This window comes from Ambystoma mexicanum, chromosome 3p, assembly GCF_040938575.1.
Source record: "Ambystoma mexicanum isolate Mex_15411 chromosome 3p, UKY_AmexF1_1, whole genome shotgun sequence".
Lineage (NCBI taxonomy): Eukaryota > Metazoa > Chordata > Amphibia > Caudata > Ambystomatidae > Ambystoma > Ambystoma mexicanum.
This window is the reverse complement of record NC_090925.1, coordinates 286,896,604-286,916,005: the sequence shown is the minus strand read 5'-3', so window position 1 is coordinate 286,916,005 and position 19,402 is coordinate 286,896,604. Positions and strand designations below refer to the sequence as shown.

General features: G+C 45.1%; 1 protein-coding gene across 9 annotated transcripts in view; it reads left to right on the top strand.

The window, feature by feature from the left end:
• Window positions 1-19,402, top strand: part of KCNQ2 (potassium voltage-gated channel subfamily Q member 2) — a 533,237-nt gene that overhangs the window by 326,223 nt on the left and 187,612 nt on the right. For all 9 annotated transcript variants that reach the window (XM_069650812.1, XM_069650810.1, XM_069650809.1 and 6 more), the window contains exons 3-6: window positions 4,603-4,729; window positions 6,214-6,389; window positions 14,900-15,025; window positions 18,246-18,356. In XM_069650812.1, the coding sequence (XP_069506913.1) occupies window positions 4,603-4,729; window positions 6,214-6,389; window positions 14,900-15,025; window positions 18,246-18,356 (540 nt within the window). The remainder of the gene's footprint in view (window positions 1-4,602; window positions 4,730-6,213; window positions 6,390-14,899; window positions 15,026-18,245; window positions 18,357-19,402) is intronic.

The following is a 19,402-nucleotide window of genomic DNA, read 5'->3' as shown; positions in this document are numbered from 1 at the left end:
TCCAGCAGTGTGGATACTCCGCGCCTCCACACAGCTGGAGGCTTCCATCGTCCCCTGGCAGGGACGAAGGTACGTTTTAAAAAAAAAATTCTCCCCCCTTCCCCTCCCTCCCGCTCTCCCAAATCCACTTACCTTCTGCTTCGGACTCCCGTTTTCCCTTTCCCGGCGGCCATTTTCCTAGTCGTTTTCTTTTTTTTTTTTTAAATGCTTTTAGTGGCCCGGTCACGCATATAATGCGGCCGGGGTACTAATAGCAATATGACCCTCGCGGCGGGGGCATTACCGACTCAGGTAATGCCCCGGGGCCTTTGTTAAGGCCCCCACTTCGCGCGGGCCTATAACTATGGGTGCCGGGGCATTACCTGAGTCGCTAATACCCCCGGCGCTCAGGTCATATTGCTTAAATATGAAATGAACACCAGGCTCTGTGTACATTATGGATTTAGAGATTCAAGCATAACACAGTTTTTTCACAAACATTTTGTCAAATATAAAGATCTGTGGTCATTCCCATGTTCCCAAAATGCTATTTGTTTGTTGCAGAGAAGCCATGAACCATCATTGGTACTATTTTCTCCCTTCCCTTTCTCATAGGGGTATTTGGAAAGCGTAAAATAGGAAGTAATTGATATTGTTGTTCTAGATTTTGCTACTGAGGTTTGCTTAGTCAGACAAATATACCAGTCTTATTATGACTGCAATATATGCTGGGAGTGATCATTAGAAATTAACAATGACAAAAGTGTCAGTTTGCAATCTTAGTAAAGTAATGTACATAATATATATATATATATATATATATTAACTGAAAAATGTTTTGTTAAAGTTTAGTTAAGTTGACTAGATTTATCACAACAAAACCCTTGAAATTCAGCAGATGTAGGAAGTCATGACTGGCCAGGACTCAAGTGGAGTACACACGGGTGGACGGCATCCACCCACTTTTTTCAGAGGGTGCATGCCGCCCCCCTGGTTATTTGGCTATTTTAGAGACTGTGTGTAAAATGAAAAGCATTGACTGTCTTTTTTTAAACTTAAATCACAGTCTGCAGGTTCACAGGCTCAGCACTTCACCACTGTACCAAATAAGCAGAACAATAGCATACAGCTAAAGGTGAAATGTCACATTTCGGGAAAACAATGTTATTGGTTCTTGGAATTTAATACATGCACACCTTTCAATGTTTCCAATACAATATTACAAGAAAATATCCTCTCTTGATTTTTTGTGTGTTGATTTTATGAAAGGCAAACACCATTCGTCCTGTGCAATTTTTTACGGCGGCGTCCAATCAAAGTTTTGAATGTATATTTTTTTTATATTAAAGGGTTTATTTTAAGTTTGTATAGTAAAATAAGTGTTTTAAAAAAAAACAGGGGTTTGGGGGGACCCCCCCAGACCCCCCTGTAAAATAAAAAGAAAATGTGAAACTTTTTTTCGACACTTTTGTGTCAGAACTTTTGTCATTCGAAACTGTGACTGTCGAAACAGTTACTATGAACCTTGTACGGGTATGCAAAGGCAACTGAATGACATTTGCATATTTCAACATGATATGCTAATTTATGGTGTCATCACATCCCATAGCGTATGTTAATGAGTCCCCCCACTTATTTTGGAACTTGACCCCTGTGAACTCACTTAACTCACTACGCTCCCATTGATGTCCCCCAAAATTCTATGTGCCCCATAATGCCATATGGTATGTCACTGTGAATCCCTTCTCTTATAATATGTAGGTGCTCATAGGCTTTGCAATGACAGCATACTGAGTTAAGCCGGTCATTACTTCCCGCATCTGCTGCATTTCAAGGTTTTGTAGCAATAAATCTGGTCAATTAACGTTTTTTTCGGAGAATGTCAAGGGTTTTGTTATACCATACGTTTTTATGTGCCACTGGCCACAGTAAGAACGGAAGCGTCATGCTTGAAACAGGGAAAACATGTGTCTATCTGTAACACGAGCTGATGCTCGTGCTGGAAATTAAACATATTTATTTTTTCGACTTTCAGGGCAAATGGGCACGCTGTGAGAGTGCCCCCTCCCAACAGAAATTGAAAAAAAAAATATTTCTTTATTTCTAGCACAGGGGGTCGTGGAGGGGTGATACACATGTCCACTGACCTGCAGGATCCTTCCTGTCCCAAGCCGGGCAGCGGGGCATGTTTTGGGGCCCTGTGAGGGATGAAAGTGTATGCTCAAGAGCACCCTTACTCAGATCATACTTTGCAAAACTGATAAAACCGTTCAATATAGCTGAAATCCGAGTGCTTCGACCTTTAATTAAGATTGATTATGACTATTAATGAACAACCAGAAAGAAAAAAACGATCAGGGTTTTCAGTGGAGATTATTTGCTTGCTCGTTGATCATTCTGAAAACCTGGATGGGTTTTAACACAGTGACCTCATTTGACCAATGCCAGGGGTAGCAGAAATGCCATCACATGACCCTTGAACACTGATGACATTGTAAGAAGTGATGTCATTTGACACACCCGGAAGTGACATCACAGGAAGCAATGGAACATGACCTGTCAACCCTTGACAAAACAGGAAGTGGCATCAGATACCATTGTCCCTAAGTACACTATGAAAAATATGGTTACAATATCACTATAATATGATATACATTTCATACAAGAATGGATCTCCATATGTAACATTAATATCGGCCCATGTTACCAAACGACTGCGAATATAAGCAGATATCCAAGGCCAAATGATAATGAGGTGTTATTATATAGCACTTATAGTTAAGTGCTTTATATAGAACAAATATACATACACTATCACCCAACCTGTGTTGGTACTCATGTATTGACCTCAGAAGGTGGAAAGGCTGAGTTAGCATTGCCGGTATTCGAACCTGCAACCTACAGATCTCACACACACTGCGGGAGCGAGCGCTCAACCCACTGAGCTCTCTTACTGGCTATAGCTATGTTACTATCTATAGTAAAATGAGCAATTACATGTCTGAAGGTTCTCAAAGTCAGAAAGCAAATCACACTCTGTATGGTGGATATCAAGAAACTGGTAAGGTCTAGTGCAAAGTTGGCCACATGTGAAGCCTGCATGGATCTACTTTTCAGGCTTCAGAGGTTGGCAACATACATACCATTGGGAGGGTTCATAACTGTGCATTAAAGAATTTAGAGTAGCACAGGGAAAGCAGTGCACTCACATGGCATTCCGTACTCTGGGCACTCGTTACATCATACATGTAAACATACTGAGCAGCATGTCATGGAGATAGGAAAGATAGACACATTACGACAAAGAATTAATTGTGGCACAATGTAACCAAGGGCCACTTTATGTGCTATGCTCAAACATTTTCTACACTGCACACAAGCTTTTCGGCACAAGAATTTTGTCAAGTGACCGAGAACACCGAGCTGGAATGTCTTGGGATGATCGTAACATAGACAATGGCAGAAAATAACATTCTATAACTGCAAATTGCGAAAAGCAAAATACATAGTCCGAAATGGATGCTTATTCCACTATAAATGCTTTTTGGAAGTTGTTTTCTTCATTGTGAATTTGAGGTGTTTAAGAACAGACCAAATCAATGACTCACCCCCTGAAGTGTGCCTAAAATAAACCTTGAATGGGTTCAGCAGTTACTCTATAGAATTCCAGAAAGACAAATTAAATATTTTATTCCTATTCTTTCTTTCTTAGTGTCACTGCTCAAAGTGTTACACTTGTGGAACCCCCTGTATTTTTAAGAGGCCTTAACCAGAAAGCCAGCCTCTTCAGAAACAAAGAGCTACATGGCGCTTGCCACATCCCTGGAGCTTCCATTTGTAAAACAAAACAAAAATAAAACAACAAAATAAAGGAGTGATGACGTCCCTGTTTTAATAGTTGGGGTGTTGATGAGACCAGCACTCGATTAAAGCCCTAACCGTGGGCCTGATGCCTTCTGTTTAGAGTAACACTTTTCTGCCCTCTTGTGGTGCACAGGGATGCATGTGTCTTTGTTATTGGGGGTTAGCTGCCACGTTGAATAATGGATTCTTCCTTGCCCCCTAAAATTCCTCGAGATTGTTGGTTATGGGTGACTGGCAGCTGCCTGCCATCTAAGCCCCTGAGCTATCCATCTCTAAATAGTGGTCCCTTTACATTTCCACCTGACTGACATCCTGCAGCAGAAACCCGCATCAACACAAACAGCCCCACATGGCCCTTCTAGGCACTGTCAGAAACGGAGAACTCAAGGGGACTCAAGGAGGACACAAGATCGAATGTTCAAGGGGAAGACGAGTGATTAGGCGACGGTGACTCCCCCTATGTCAGTATTACAGCCCTGGTCTGTCTACATCTGCAAGGATCTTAACATGCCGTGGGCATGCACTCAAGTGAACGGGCACTTTAAAGCAACAGACCACAGCCATTTATTTTATTGTTTGCTTTTATTGTTTACTGAGAATGTAGCTAATGGCATCGTAAAAGTGAGTGGGCACCAGAAGGGCTGCTTAATGTTATGAGTTATGCCAATCGCCTGTGCCTGTCTCTGCCCGTCTCTGTGCTGAAGAATCCCGCCCCTCTCCAAGCTACCCGTTGACCTGTCCCTGTCTTCACACCCACAGGAGATTGTGACCATCGTTGTGTTCGGCGTGGAGTACTTTGTGAGGGTCTGGGCTGCAGGCTGCTGCTGTCGGTACCGAGGCTGGAGGGGCCGCCTGAAGTTTGCCCGGAAGCCTTTCTGTGTCATCGGTAAGCGCTTCCTGCCTGGGACTGCTCGTTGATTGGCCGGCTTGATATGGCAATCTCCATGCGCTGAACCTTGCATTTCTTGTTAGTCCTGTTTTACTTTTTTGCATGGGGCCATGAACTGCCGCTCTTTGGGCATCCATGGAAGTGCAGTGTAGGATGCTAATGGCTATCTGCTTTAGACGTATGGGGGCAGGCTTCCTATGCATCAAGGGTTTCAGGTCCAGAGCGCAGCTTAGTGAACTGGGCCTCTTTACCAGGAGAGTCCAGTCAATCCATCGCATCTTCCTTCTCCTAGCATAGACAGCACTCCATTCAGACATTTCCAAGGACACTGTTTCCTTCTGCGATCTGTGATAGTGGCCTGGTTGGGTCAACCCTGCTGGAGAAAATCAAGTAGCCTTTTCTATCAGCTACTCATTGATTGATTTTTGAATGTACTTCTAAAGTGCATCTATCTCTCCAGGGGTCTCTATGTGATGTACCTATTGGAAGGACATATTAAGGAAAATGGAAGCGGCATACCGGACTGGAAGTCCTGAGCGTGTAGTACCCATACGTTCTGTTTCCCTCTTTCTCATGCAGCAATCACATTGCGAAGAAATCCTATGACTACATGACTTATTGATCTGTGAATTGAAGTACTATGCAGGTGCAATGTGACATGTCAGCAGACAGGTGATGACATTGGAACATCTGGGCGGTAATCCCCTCTGGATAAAACTAACCTTCCTGTGAACAGTCTACAGTAGCCTTGGGAAGTGGATCTGAAGAGGGGGTCTAGCTTTGCAAAGGCAGCAACTGATGTCAGTTTTCTAAGCCAGATGCCCAGTGACACTGTGCATCAGGAACACGAAGGCAGAGGAACCTGCTCTAAACTCACAAACATGCACGTTCCCATATGTGTGCGCGCACACAACCACACACACGCATGAACACACACTCACATCTTCTCATTTGCACTCTTTGAAATCTCAGCTCACCTTCACCCGCACTCACATAAGCACACCACACTCAACATGGACCGTACTGCTTACTTGCACGCCTCACGCATTCTGTTCTCAGTGTGGTGCGGGTGGGTACACACGACTGCTGCCATGCCCCAGATGAACCTAGCCTCCAAAGGCAGATGTTTGGGACAGGAAGAGAGCCAGGGCGTATCACTCCATCATGGGGTATCAAGAAGAACTTGGTTTCTAAACGGAGAACGTAGAATAATCCATGTGAATGTAGGGCAAGGACCGCTGAGTTTGTGGATGTTGGATTTTCTTGGCCGCCTTCCTATTTTAGAGTTGGAAGTAGAGTTTAAAGGGATCATTATTGACCATTGATTATGGCCCTTACAAAGCTGGGCTATAGCTGTCTAGTACCCTGCTTATGTGTGATCTAGGCCGATGAATTACATCGCAGGAACTGGAGGTCAGAAATATGCAAATGAAGTGCGTCATATCCGGTCCTATGCCTCTGTCTCTCCACCCTCTTTGCAGATATCATGGTGCTCATCGCCTCCATTGCTGTGCTGGCCGCAGGATCCCAGGGGAATGTCTTTGCTACCTCAGCACTACGAAGTCTGCGGTTCCTGCAGATTCTGCGCATGATCCGTATGGACCGTCGAGGCGGCACCTGGAAGCTTCTGGGCTCTGTGGTCTATGCCCACAGCAAGGTAAAGGAGGCGCCTAACACACCAAAGAAAGAACATTTTTAGACTGGGCATTAATAGCGGCACGAAAATAAATTGTGAGATATTCGGCAGGCCCTTAAAGGCGTCTGGATCCTTGGCAGAGCAAGTCGTATTGGAGGCTGAGACCTGTGATGGGAGGGAGTAAGACATCTGGCGAACCTAGTGTTTTGAATTGGCAGTTAGTTGTCACTGACCTGCCAGTCCGAGTATTGTGTTTGCCCAATACTTAAACATAAGAGAAAAATTGCGAAAATGTGGACAGCTAAGATCGCGCCAAACTGGATTGATATTCAAAAAGTGAGTCACTTGTTTTTGCAGTAAAAAGTAATTTAAAAGTTTATTTCGAACACTGTTCATCTTTGTTCAGAGTTATGTTTATAAATATTTACTTTGTTCCCTGGTCCTCTACACGTCTTTCAACAGTAATTAGAGTACTGGCTCATCAGGAGGAAAATGGTGGATGGTTTGGGATCTAATACTGTTAATGCATTTGGAATTTTAAAAAAAAGCATTTTCTTAAATGATTTCAAATGGTGCATAATTTTTTTCTTTCTTGGCATGAATGCGCTTTTAGGTTTTAAAATGTAGCCAGTGATGAGTCTCATGTAAGGGACTCAAGTTTTCTTTATTTGGGTCTGTCCTGCTTGTCAGTTTTGGACGACCTTTAGAAGGCTTTTGTCTTTGTGAACAGGAACGCTTCCTTGGTCCTCACATACGAGGTTAAAGGAAACAAGAATGCTTGCGTATGTGATGGGAGTGGCATTGCTTTCCCCCACACACCCCTGGTACTCCTGACTTGCGACTGTCTTCCCTACAGCTCTATCCACCTCTCACAAGCCACGGGCTGTGAGAAAACGTCCCCTACCTTTAAAGACTAGTTTTCATTGTGATTAAATGTAGGATCATGAGAGTTTATGTTTCTCAATTCGAATTGTATTTTCGCTTTCTGTAAAAGAGGAAGATTTGCACTACATTTGATAAATAGGATGGTGTCACAAAGACCCAGGGAAAACAATGACGTTCTGGATGAGCACTCAGGTGTTTTGTTTTGGAGTCTCGTAACAGAGGGGGGTCTTAGTGTGCAAAAGGGTTTTCCATCCAGGCTTAATCAAAGGGTAAAGTAAACGTACAGCTGTACAGACACATCGAGGTGCTGTTACATACATTTTTGTAGGAGATTTTGATTAAGCGGTCTACAGGCCACCAGGGAGGTCTCTTGGTTACAAGTACATTAGCAGTAAATGACTACATAGAAAACAGGTGAGGTAAGAGTTGCGTACACAGATACGTGTTACAATGCAGTCATTATTAAAGCAGTGATCACTGAAAGTATACATTAAGTCAAAAAGCTTAGTTTTGATCGCTTTGAGGAATGCTTGGTGGGATTCGATCAATCTTAGGTGAGGGGGAAGAGCATTCCAGTGGGAGGTGGCCATTGTGGGAAAACCAGAACCCCCAGCCCGGACTCTTCGTGTCTTGGGAGTGAGAATCATGTTGGAATAACCCTTCCTCAGAGGTCTTGTTGCGGTGTGCTTAGCAATTCCTTGGACAAGATACGGGGCTGCAAGATCAGGGTAGCATTTTTGTGTGAGGGAGAGGGCTTTAAAAAGGATTCTCTCTTTGACAGGGAGCCAGTGAGCCTGCCTTCTCACTTCAGAGATGTGGTCTTTCCTTGAAGTTCCTGTGGCCGCCCTAAGGGCGTTGTTCTGAAGCAGTTGGAGTTTAGCCAGGATTTTGCAAGAAGTCCCTATGAGGAGGACATTCCAATAGTCAAGCCTTGATCCAATTATTTCCCTGGCAATGGCGAGGCAGTTCTGGTGGGATAAGAAGGGTCTGACTGCGTTGAGAAGTTTGGAGTAATAGGCCGACGAGGAAGCAATGGCATTAACCTGTCTGTCCATGGTCAGATCCGAGTCTAGGTAAACTCCAAGTTTCTTGACGTTATTGGATACCTTGATGGGAATATTATCAATGGTGAAGGACATTCACTGCTGATCAAGGTTGCCCAGGGTAAAGGGCGAACCGATAAGCAGAAGCTCAGTTTTCTCACTATTGGGGCATAACCAATTGTCCGCCATCCAGGATTGGATCGTGGAGTAAATGGTGGTGAGAGTGTTCATATCTGCCTCATAGTTGCCAGTGAGTGGGATAAGCACCTGTGTGTAATCCGCATAATTGGTATAAGAGATGCACAGGGAATCATGGATGCTGAGCAGAGGCCTCGTGAAGAGGTTGTAGAGCATGACCAGGAGCCTTGTGGAACTCCACATTTGATGTGACTCGAGGTGGCACAGGCAGAGTCAGAGAAGACTTTCATGGGCCTCTCTTGGAGAAAGGATGTGATCCAGGCGCATGCTTTGGGGGAGAAGTTGGCCTTAGTCGCAAGATGGTGGCAGAGAGTGTTATGATCCACCATGTCAAAGGCTGCAGATAAATCAAGGAGCAAAAGGAGCGCAGGTTTGCCTGTGTCTCTGAGATCGTCCATTTGATTTTTTAAGTCTAGGAGAGCTGTTTCGGTGCCATGTCATGGGCAGAAGTCAGACTGCTGCAGGCCGAGGAGACAGTTATCTTCCAGGAATTCTAGGACCTGCAGGTAGGCTGCTTTGTCCAAGATTTGTAGTAGGAATGGGATGGTGGTGATGGGCCTATAGTTCCCTGGCACCGTTGGGTCAAGGGACGGTTTTTAAGGAGCGGGCCTACCCAGGCTTCCTTGAGTCCAGTTGGAACGTGGCCTGCTTGGAAGGATGAGTTAATGAAGGCAGTTAGGAAAGGGGCGAGGATGTGTTCCGAGTCTTTGATGAGTTGGGCTGGGCATGCATTCCCCTTACAGAAAGAAGGTTTGATGGACTTGAGCAGGGCAATAACTTCCAATTCAGTCATATCTTTAAAGTCAAAAGGTGGGGAGGATTTAGACTTAGTGACGGTAGCCGCGTTACTGTGCAGGTTGGCTATGAGTAGGTTAAGTGATTTTTAATGTCCCCAGATTTTAGTTTACAGAGTATTGAGCTTGTCTAACATGGCAGACTGAATGCTGTTACACCAGCTTTCATCCTTGAGAAGAGTGGGTGGGGGAGTAGATGGTTTTTCCAGCTCTCTGAAGATGGTGAAGATTTCTTTGGACCCTGATTTGGCATTATTAATCAATGAGCTGAATGACGCGGCTTTGGCCTGGGTGATATTGGCTTTGTATGTTTTGGAAATGGCCTTAAAGGCACTTCTAGTGACTTCAGAAGGGTTGGCTTTCCAGGCAGAGAGGGCAAGCCTTTTCTTGGAGCGTTGGTCAAACAGCTCCTTAGAGAACCAGGCCTTAGAGTGTTTGACTTTTTTGGCTTTCTTTAGGGCAAGGGGGGGCGATAGCGTCAACAGCTTGGGTGACAATGTGTTTAAAGTGTTGGCTAGAGTTTTTGGGTGGCATTTGGAGAAAGGGGCCTGCAGAGCGGGCACCATTAGAAAGGGTGCAATGTTTTCGGCCGTCTATTGATGTGAGCTTCTCGCGAAGGCTGCTATATATCGCATAGTGGGCCTAGGGGGCCCTTTTTTTGTGTTGAGGTTGAATTGAATATAGTGGTAGTCAGACCATGGGATAGGAGTGTTGGCAGTGATTTGGATAGAACAGTTATGATGACTAATCCAGTCCAATGTGCATCCTTTGATGTGGGTAGGATCGGAGATTGTTTGCGAGAAACCCCGGGTGGATAGGGCTTTCTTGAGGGTTTTTGCGTGGGAATCCTTAGGGTCGTTAAGGCCTAGATTCAGATCCCCAAAAAGCGCAGGACTTGGGACGTCTTTTTAGTGTTGTCAGATAGGGAGAGGATGAGGGTATCCTGGAATTCGGCGATAGGACCAAGAGGTCGATATACTATGTGCATAATAGTGGTGCAGTTGTGGGAGAGGTTGATTTTGAGTGGGAGGTAGTCACAGTTGTGACCAAGTTGCCCTTAAACTTCCCTAATAGCGAGGATTTCCCTGGCAATAAGGGCCACTCCCCCACCTCTCTGGTGAGTACAGTCTTTTCTGAAGATTGTGTACCCTGTAGGGATGGCGAGTGAGAGTGCCGGGCCCGTGCTTTCATTGAGCCAGATTTCTGTAATTATCAAGAGGTCGAGGTTATCCTTGATACAGCTGAGATTGGCAGTCAATTGGGGTGTGGAGGCAGGTAATGGCGTGGGCATGGCAGATGGCACAGGCATGCTAGGCGTGACAAGATCCACACAGGCAGGTGATGGCATGGGCATAGCAAGTGGCGCAGGCATAGCATACAAGGCATTATCAACACAGGCAGGTGATGGCATGGGCACAGCATCTGTGGCGGCCGCAGATCAATGTTGATAGTTGTGGGAGTGGAGGGAGTTAGGGGGGCACCTGGCACCAACCATCAGGTTGTGGTCACTAGCGCTCGGGAAGTAGGAGAGGGGCAGGGAGGGATGGGTGCGCGACCAGAGTCATGCATTTCTGGTGCAGCAGGGGAGGGGGCGCTGGGTGTAAGTATCATGCCTTCTGCCTCAAGGATACAAATTTCAAGCCTCTTGCTGTGGCTTGCGGCCTTAACTTGCGAGGGACAGTTGGCAGCCTTGAACGCTGTCGAGCAGCGCAGAGCTTCAGAGAGCGGCAGAGGCCTTTTCCAATGGCCTTTCCCAGGATGCGGCTTTGCATGGTGGTAGAGGAGGGGCTGGCAGGCGTGGGGCACCAATCAGCTGTTTTGGTATCAGCTGTGTTGCCCAACATTGCTATGGCGACCAAGGGGGTGCCCAAATGAGAGTATATGGCTCAAGGTTACACACACTTTAATGTTAGGTTCACAGTTCTTAATAATGTAAATTAGCTCCAAGCACAGTGAGGATTAAGTGCTTGGTGATTCAACCATACAATCCTTTTATCACAGACAAATTTGTCAACTATAAAGATCTGGGCTCATTCATATGTTCACAAATGTCTCTTTTATTTTATGCACAGCAGAAAGGGACACTCATTGGTACCATTTCTACTCTTCTCCTCCTCCTCATTGGGATATTTCAAAAGTAAAATAGAAGTGTCCCAGACTGTATATGCAGGAAATAATGCATTTTGGTAACCTGCTTTGCTAAGACAAATATACCATTTTTATTATGACTACAATAAACACTGGAAGTGTCCATCCATCCCCACCTGGAACATTGATTAGAACTGCCATTTTGAATTATGGTCAGAGCGGGTCTGTGCCTGCACATCTCAAATGATGGGGTGGAACTCTGTGAAAAGAGAAATGATATAGAGGTGTGAGACTCTAAGAGAGGTAGAGGGATAGGGAGAAAGGATACCAGACCATACTGACAGAGACGCGGCTGTACCACACTTTACTGTGACAGAGAGGCGGAGAGAACTGAGCCCACAGGACCACACTAATAGAGGAAGAGGCAGCAGGGAACACCCTCACTCCCCCTTCAGGAGAAATAGAAAGTCAAACTGCCTTGACACAAACAAAGAGAGAGGAACATACCACACAGATATAGAGGTACAGCCTCAGCATACAAGGCCATAGTACACCTGACAACATACCTCTAGCCCACAGAGTGAGACAGAGGGAGAACGAGAGATACAGTGAGAGAGGGAGACAGAGAGAGAAAGAGAGAGAGGGCGAGAGAGAGGGAGAGATAGAGGGACAGAGAGAGAGAGAGCGAGAGAGAGAGAGAGAGCGGACGGAGAGATGGAAAGAGACCAGACTGAGGAAGAGAGAGAGGCCGCATGATAGAAGGAGAGAGAGAGAGACAGAGAGAGAGAAAGCGAGAAATACATTCAGAGACAGAGTGCTAGATCAGCACACAGTACACTGGGACAGGTACTTAGGCAATAAACCCCATCAGGCGGGGGTATTTTTGGGTCAGGTAATGCCCCGGCCGAATTGCTCATGCCTATACATTAACATATTACCAATCCCGGTAATTTCCCTGCCCAGAAGGGTATATTCGTATTAGTATCCCGGCATGTTTTACTGGGAAGCTAATCTATTATTTTTTTTACAAGTTGAGAAACAGCGTGTTAGCCATTTCTCTTTTTGTGACATGCGTACTTTTCAAGTCGTCTTCATAAAGCAAAGTATTATTTTAGCCCATGGAAGCAAAACATGAACACATACCTATACCAACTAGAGCTGAAAATATATGTTATAAAGTGCTTAAATAACAGACTGGCAGCAAATCCAAGCTTCAACATTTAACTAATGTATGTGATACTGACAAATCACATGGGAACTGCCACAATTGGGAGCTCCTAAAAGTAAAGTAATTTAATTTACAGTGTCCAACATTCGGATTCATGTATTGCACACCAATTATTTGTTTCTTGTCCCTCCAATTTTAATTTGTAATGTAATTTCTCATGATGCCCTTGAGTATCAAAGACTGATGCTACTCCTCTGATGTCCTTTTCTGTGCTAGCACCTCTGGCAATTTTAACGCATATGCACATTTGGTGGCTTGCACATCTTTGAATACATAAAGTCTTGCAAACCTTAAAAGGGTCCTAGTTTCCATCTGCTCCCTGACTAGAATTGGGCAAGCAGGGCGTGGAGGCAGCATGGCAGGTATGGGCTTTATGTTCAGGAAGATGGGGAGGCAGGCTGGCAGGCATCATCTTGTGTTGTATGTGCAGGGGAGGCAAGACACCTGGTGCTGTCACGGCCCTTCATTTGCCAGCTTGATTTGTGTTTGGCTCTGAGGATCAGGCCACTGACCCCCTCTCTGTGCTCTGTGTTAGCTCTCACAAAGAATTCTCTGGCTCCCCATCACCTTTTTGGGTTCAGGACCATTCTGCCAGTTGTTAGGTGCAGTAATAGAGTTGAGTCAGTTATGGGCCATGGTTCTGGTTCAGTGACTCTAGCTCAACCCATCTAGCCTTAAAGTGGCACCAGCATACTGGCAATTGTCCCACCAGTGCTCCTTGATGACTTATCACTCCCTACGCCCAGCCAGGATTCTTCGACAACATGGGTAAGTTATCCAAATGACATACCTGAATGCAGACATAGCCCAAGTCTATTTGGAAACCATTAAGTTGCAACAGAGATGCTTGCAGTGTGATACCCCATACAAGCTTACTGTAGCAGTGGCTACCTTGCATCTGCGGCAGCTGATAAGAAAGGAAATGTGAACGCCTGGGAAAGCTCATAAGAACGACAGGCTACTGGCGACCTGTCTCACTGATTCATTTCTAAAAGAATAGGCAGAAACATATCTTTCAAGTTGCTCCCCGGCTTGTCTGAGTGGCATGGCCTACAAGTACCAGAGTGCAAAGTGATGGCAACCTAAAGAGCTGCCCTGGCTACTGATGTCACACCTGACACGGGCTGTCTTGAGATCTCTGAAAACTCTCCAATGTTTTATTTCTTAGTTATATATTTTAAAAGCACAATATAAATGAACCCTTCTGATGAAGCAATCTTCTTTTTACTGGACCTTGACATATACATTCAGCTTGTTTATGGTATGGTTAAAAGGTACAGTTGCATGGCAAAGACATAAAGAAATCATGGCAATGGGTTAAATCACTTTACGACATTTTCAGGCAAAGGGTTTACTTACAGCAGTTATTGGGCCTCATTCCGAGTATGGCGGTAAGGGATAGCGGCCAACGAGACCGGTGGCGGTAATCCCTTACCGCCATACTCCGAGTTCCCTTTGCGCCATGGAGGTTTTAACACCTGCTTTTAGCAGGTGTTAAAATCCATGGCGCTAAGGGACCTTGATGTTAATTACGCCACCGTAATTTACGGTGGCGTAATTAACGCCTTCCCCACTCCCATTATGCCCTATGGGGCAAAAATGGGAATGGGAATGGGGAAGGGTAAATGGGGATTGGGGAATTACCGCCCCGCCAACCTTGGAATGGGGCGGTAATTCCGCCATCCACCAAGGCGCTGCCGGTCCGGGTACGGCGTCAACCAAGGCGTTAATAGCGCCATTGGTTAGCGCCGTACTCGGAATGAGGCCCATTGAGTGTAGAATGTTTCTCCTTTTGGAAGCACCAGCATTGCGATGAAGAAACTGGGATCTCTGTAGGGTTTTGGCCTCCAGCCTCTAAAGTGCCCGTCTTGCCTCTGATTACCAACATATTCCACGCTCACCCTGCCTAGCCATTGCTAATTTAGAAAGGGAAGGTTGCGCGCAGAGCCCCTGCTGTGCATGCAGCATCTGCCCCTTTGCTTCTAAGGGAATTTGCCATCATCGCCCACCCCCTGCTTTGCAATGCTATCCCCAGGGCAGAGCTGCAATGTATGCTACTAAGCACGTTTGCAGCTAAGCTTTGCTTTCATAGCTTCAATGATTGACGGCGTTAACTGAGAAGGATCACATGATCCTTGAATCCTCCACAGAAAGTTCCCATGTGCACGCCTTAGTGTTCGCATCTTTGGGAAGACAGAGAGGTCTTAGAAACCTAGGCCCGGTATATTTTGTACAGTTTCGCGCCCATTTGAAAGCCTCGTTTCTTCTGTTTCATGACTTCTTGTTCTCTTGCAGGAGTTGATCACCGCCTGGTACATCGGTTTTCTGTGCCTTATCCTGGCGTCATTCCTGGTGTACCTCGCCGAAAAAGGAGAGAACGATCACTTTGACACCTATGCAGATGCCCTTTGGTGGGGCCTGGTGAGTAGGCATTTCATACTTCAACCTGAGTTCTTACAACGCATCGGAACACACTCTCACACATAACACTCCTCTCCATAGTCTAAATCATCACTCGGCTTTAAGGCCATTTAGGAAACCCTCTCCTCAATACTCTCCGGAAAAAGCACTTCCTGGACTTTCTAAGACAATTTCCTGAGGCCCGCAAGAGTATTACCAAAATGCCCTCCTCAGTGACCTTCAGAGACATCCTCATGTCATGTCCCGCAAGAACATTCTATCGAATGGTCCTCTGGTTCAATCACTTCCATCGCTGTCTAAAGCAATCTCTTTCATCGCTGTCTAGAACAATGTCTTCCATAGCGCTCTAAAATAATCTCCTCCATGGCCCTCTACATTACTCCTCCTCTTTGTCCCCCTGAGACACCCACTTTTTCTAGCAGCCCACAAGTACAGTTTTCTCTGTGTACCTTCCAAAGTGGCCCTTGAGAACAGTATCCTTCATGGCACTATAGAACACTCTCCTCATTGGACCATGGGAACATTTTCCTCAGTGTGCCTCTAATACAATATGGAAGTGCTGCATAACTTCATACTCAAATCTCTTTTGGGCTCTAATGTACTCCTCTGTGGCCCACAAGAACACTCTCCCCAATGACCCTGTAGATTCTAGAACATTCGTCTCTACTGTCCATTTCTCTGTGTACCTTTAGGGCCCTTTCCTCCATGGCCCTGTAGTGGACTTTTTAAAGTGGCTCTTGAGAACAGTTTCTTTCATGGCACTATGGAACACTCTCCTCATTGGACCATGGGAACATTTCCCCCAATGTTGTTCTAATATACTATGGAATTGCGATACAACTTCATACTCAAATAGCGATTGGGCTCTAAAATACTCCTCTGTGGTCCACAAGAACACTCTCTGCAATGGTCCCATAAAACATTCGTCTCTACTGTCCTCCCAAAAAAAGTCCTCCACTGTGGACTGCCTCTTTAATAATGCTTCAGATCACATTACCTTTTCTAACCATTTTTTCCATGGCCGATAAAACCATTTTTCCTACGGCACATTAGAACATACTCTTCATTTGTCCCCTAGAATATTCTCCTTTTTGTTGTCTCTCTAAAAAAACCTCCTGCATGATTCACAAGCACACTTCCCTCAGTGGACGGTTGCAACATCCTTCTGCATGGTGCAAGAGAAGATTCTCCTCTGAGAGACAAATCCCTTAGAAAGCCTTTCAGGGCACTTTCCTCAGCGGCTGTATAGATATAAGGAAGTAGGTCACTTTGCTGAATTCCTGGGGTTTGTTTCGAGCACTGTTATTTCATGCATCTGCACTTGACGGACCATTGGTCATGTTGCTAATGAGCATCTACCTTGCCTTAGATCCTTAAAGTCAATTACTCTTCTGGCTTACTGTAGGGTGGTGGTGCAAGCCATGGTTCTCTACATCCATGATAATGGAAACTCTTTGGATAGTTTGGCTGAACTCCACCCTCTGTGTGTTGGAGTTCATTCTGCTGCCAGACTGGACAAGAGCTTTGTCCATAATTTACCTCTGTTTTGTAATAGCCTGTGTCAGGTACTGTAACTAAGTTTCGAGTCTACTTGTATTGTTGCGCCCAGCTGCCCAAGGGCTTTGAGCGCATTATCAAATAAACAAACAAACAAACAAACAAACCGTACCCCATCAGCTCCATTGGCACGACTTTGATTATGATTTTGGGTGGAAGATGCCTGTCTCACAGCAGAGCAATCCACCCAGTTAATCTGCAGAAATAGTAAATGACACTTGTCTTTTTCCTCCTAGAACAATCTCTACGTTGTCACTCTAGAACACCCTCTTTCATGCCCTCTGTAGCACATTTTCAAATGCACATTCATTTATGGTCTAAAACATGTTTTCCTATTAGAAAAAAAATGATCATCCATGACTGGTGCAACATGGAGGCGTTCTTAATATTGTGTGGCAGGTATGTGCCAATGGTACAGGAAATGGCTTTGGAATTAACACCGCCACATCCATGATCTGAACCTTTCTCCCCACAGTATCCCAGGCCATTCGCCAGGCATTTAATTCATTCTGTTGCCTTCATGATTAAAGTGGGCAAAAGAGGGATTGCAATAAGATGGGCAAATCCCAATAGCCCAATGAGCAGGCACTGGACTGCAGGCATGGACCAATGTATGGAATTGAACATTTGGTGAAACCTAAGAAACGGATCTGGCCCACCTCGCCATTTAACTCCTCTCACGCACCCTCACACCACCACTACCCTAAACATCATTATTACATGGTCCCTTAACCCACCCCCTTAAAGATAAAATATGAAACATATGGCAAAACCTCTGTTTTGCCAAATGCAGAGGAATGGCAGCCACAAAGTGGGCGAGTCCCTAAGAAACAGATGGTACGCATTTACATTTGACAAAATATGGGGCAAGTGGTTTATGGCGCCAAACAGGAAGATTAAGTAGAGGTTGGAAATAGCCGGGGAAACAGGCAGCCGGGACAGAGGAGACGGAGGACAAGCAGATGGGGATAATGGCAGAGTGTTCAGCATATCTAGAAACACAAGGCGCATAGAAGACCTTCCTAGGTGCCTCATACGGCAAAACAATTCATCCTTGCCATTGAATAAAAGCGCTGGAGATAGAATGGCAAGCATATGCTCGTGCTGAATGCTTTCTGTTTATTGATCAAGTGACAATAAAAAGGTTTTAAAAAAGACCCCTTTTGGGTATTCAGCAGGAATGTTTTATATCCTTGAAAAGTTGGTGACGGGTGGTGGCTGTCGCGCAGCCCCTAGATCTTCTCTGCCTGGGACGTAAATCCTTCCACCGGTCTGAGAGCTTCGCCCCCCCACCTGCATCAGTACCTCTCCAGGTGTGAGGTGGCACTATGCAAATTAATCAATTTCTGAGGAGCAGGGACTCACATCAGGCGTGGGGATCTCAATGTTTGCATCTTGCATAGGGAAGAGCGAGTAAGATCCCTTGGTTGATCCGGGTCTTCTCTTAAAGTAGAGGGGGTCCACACACTGGGTATCCAGTGCATCTTTTGAGATAGTAATTGTTGATATGCCAAGTACTGTAAAACCTATTATTCTTCAAGTGAAAAGCGGCCTATTCTTGTAGCACCCAATACTGCCACTGCCACATCGCACTGACCCACAGCCGGTGTTGCAGGCATGAAGTTAAGTTGTTTCAGAAATCCTTATGTTTCTCTCTCCATAGATCACTCTGACCACCATTGGCTATGGAGACAAGTACCCGCAGACCTGGAACGGGCGGCTTTTGGCGGCCACATTCACCCTCATCGGAGTGTCCTTCTTTGCCCTTCCTGCGGTGAGTTGGAACAGGTTGGAGCTCTGATGTAGCCCAAGTTTTACTGTTATCTTTTGGTTGTAATGCACATCGGTGCCTGTGCTTGACTGGAGAGTGGTTATGGAACATATATGTAATACAAAATCCTCACCTAATGATACCTTTGCTGCCTCCGTTCATTTATTGCAAATTCTAATCAGGGGAAGCCATATGTTCATTTGATACACATTTGCAAGATGCATCTATTAAAGAAGGACTCTTATTCAAGGTGATTCACCTTCATATTTACATCTACAGATTGTGTTCATTAATATGGCGCTCGTGCTCTCATACAATATCCCCATGCATATTTGTTTAGCTACCTATTGTTACTGTTGTATTGAAGCAAATCACACACCTTTTATTTTGTTGATGACTTCAATACATCAAGTTACACAACAGTATAAACCCACCTGTTTGCTCCGCACACAATGGTGAATACAAGTCTTACTTTGGAGACACACTTAGAGTTTACAATCATCACATCTGATCTGATTGAAGCCTATCAAGCTCTCCAACATTTGTTTTTCAGTGGTCTGGTTGCTGGGAGTATAATGACACCTGTAAACATTCTTTGCTAGATAATATCTCAAAGTTCCCTCTCAATCTAAGTTCCCAGATCCTTTTCCCACTTCTGAATATAGCCATCATCACTTCTTTTATGTCAGCCATTTACTAATTATTACAGCAGAACAGACCTTTCTTGGAGGTAGCAAAATGCCATGTCCATGCTTCTTCCCACTTTTATCAAACCCTGAAGTGTCTAGTGTCTTACATGCAAGTATTTAAATCTGTCAATCTGCTTGAGGCCATAGTGTGCTTTGAATTTCTTAAAGGCATAACTGATCGCTTCACCAAAAGTTCCCCTAGTTTCAAACAAACTCCTACTCACTATCTAGAAAAAGCTACTCCATTACTCCCCAGGGTGAAGCCCTTCTGCATGTTCCTATACACTTACGTTTACATTTGTTTCGTGCAATATGACCAGGCCACAAAAACCTTGTTCAGTTTCTTTAGCTGAGCTGACC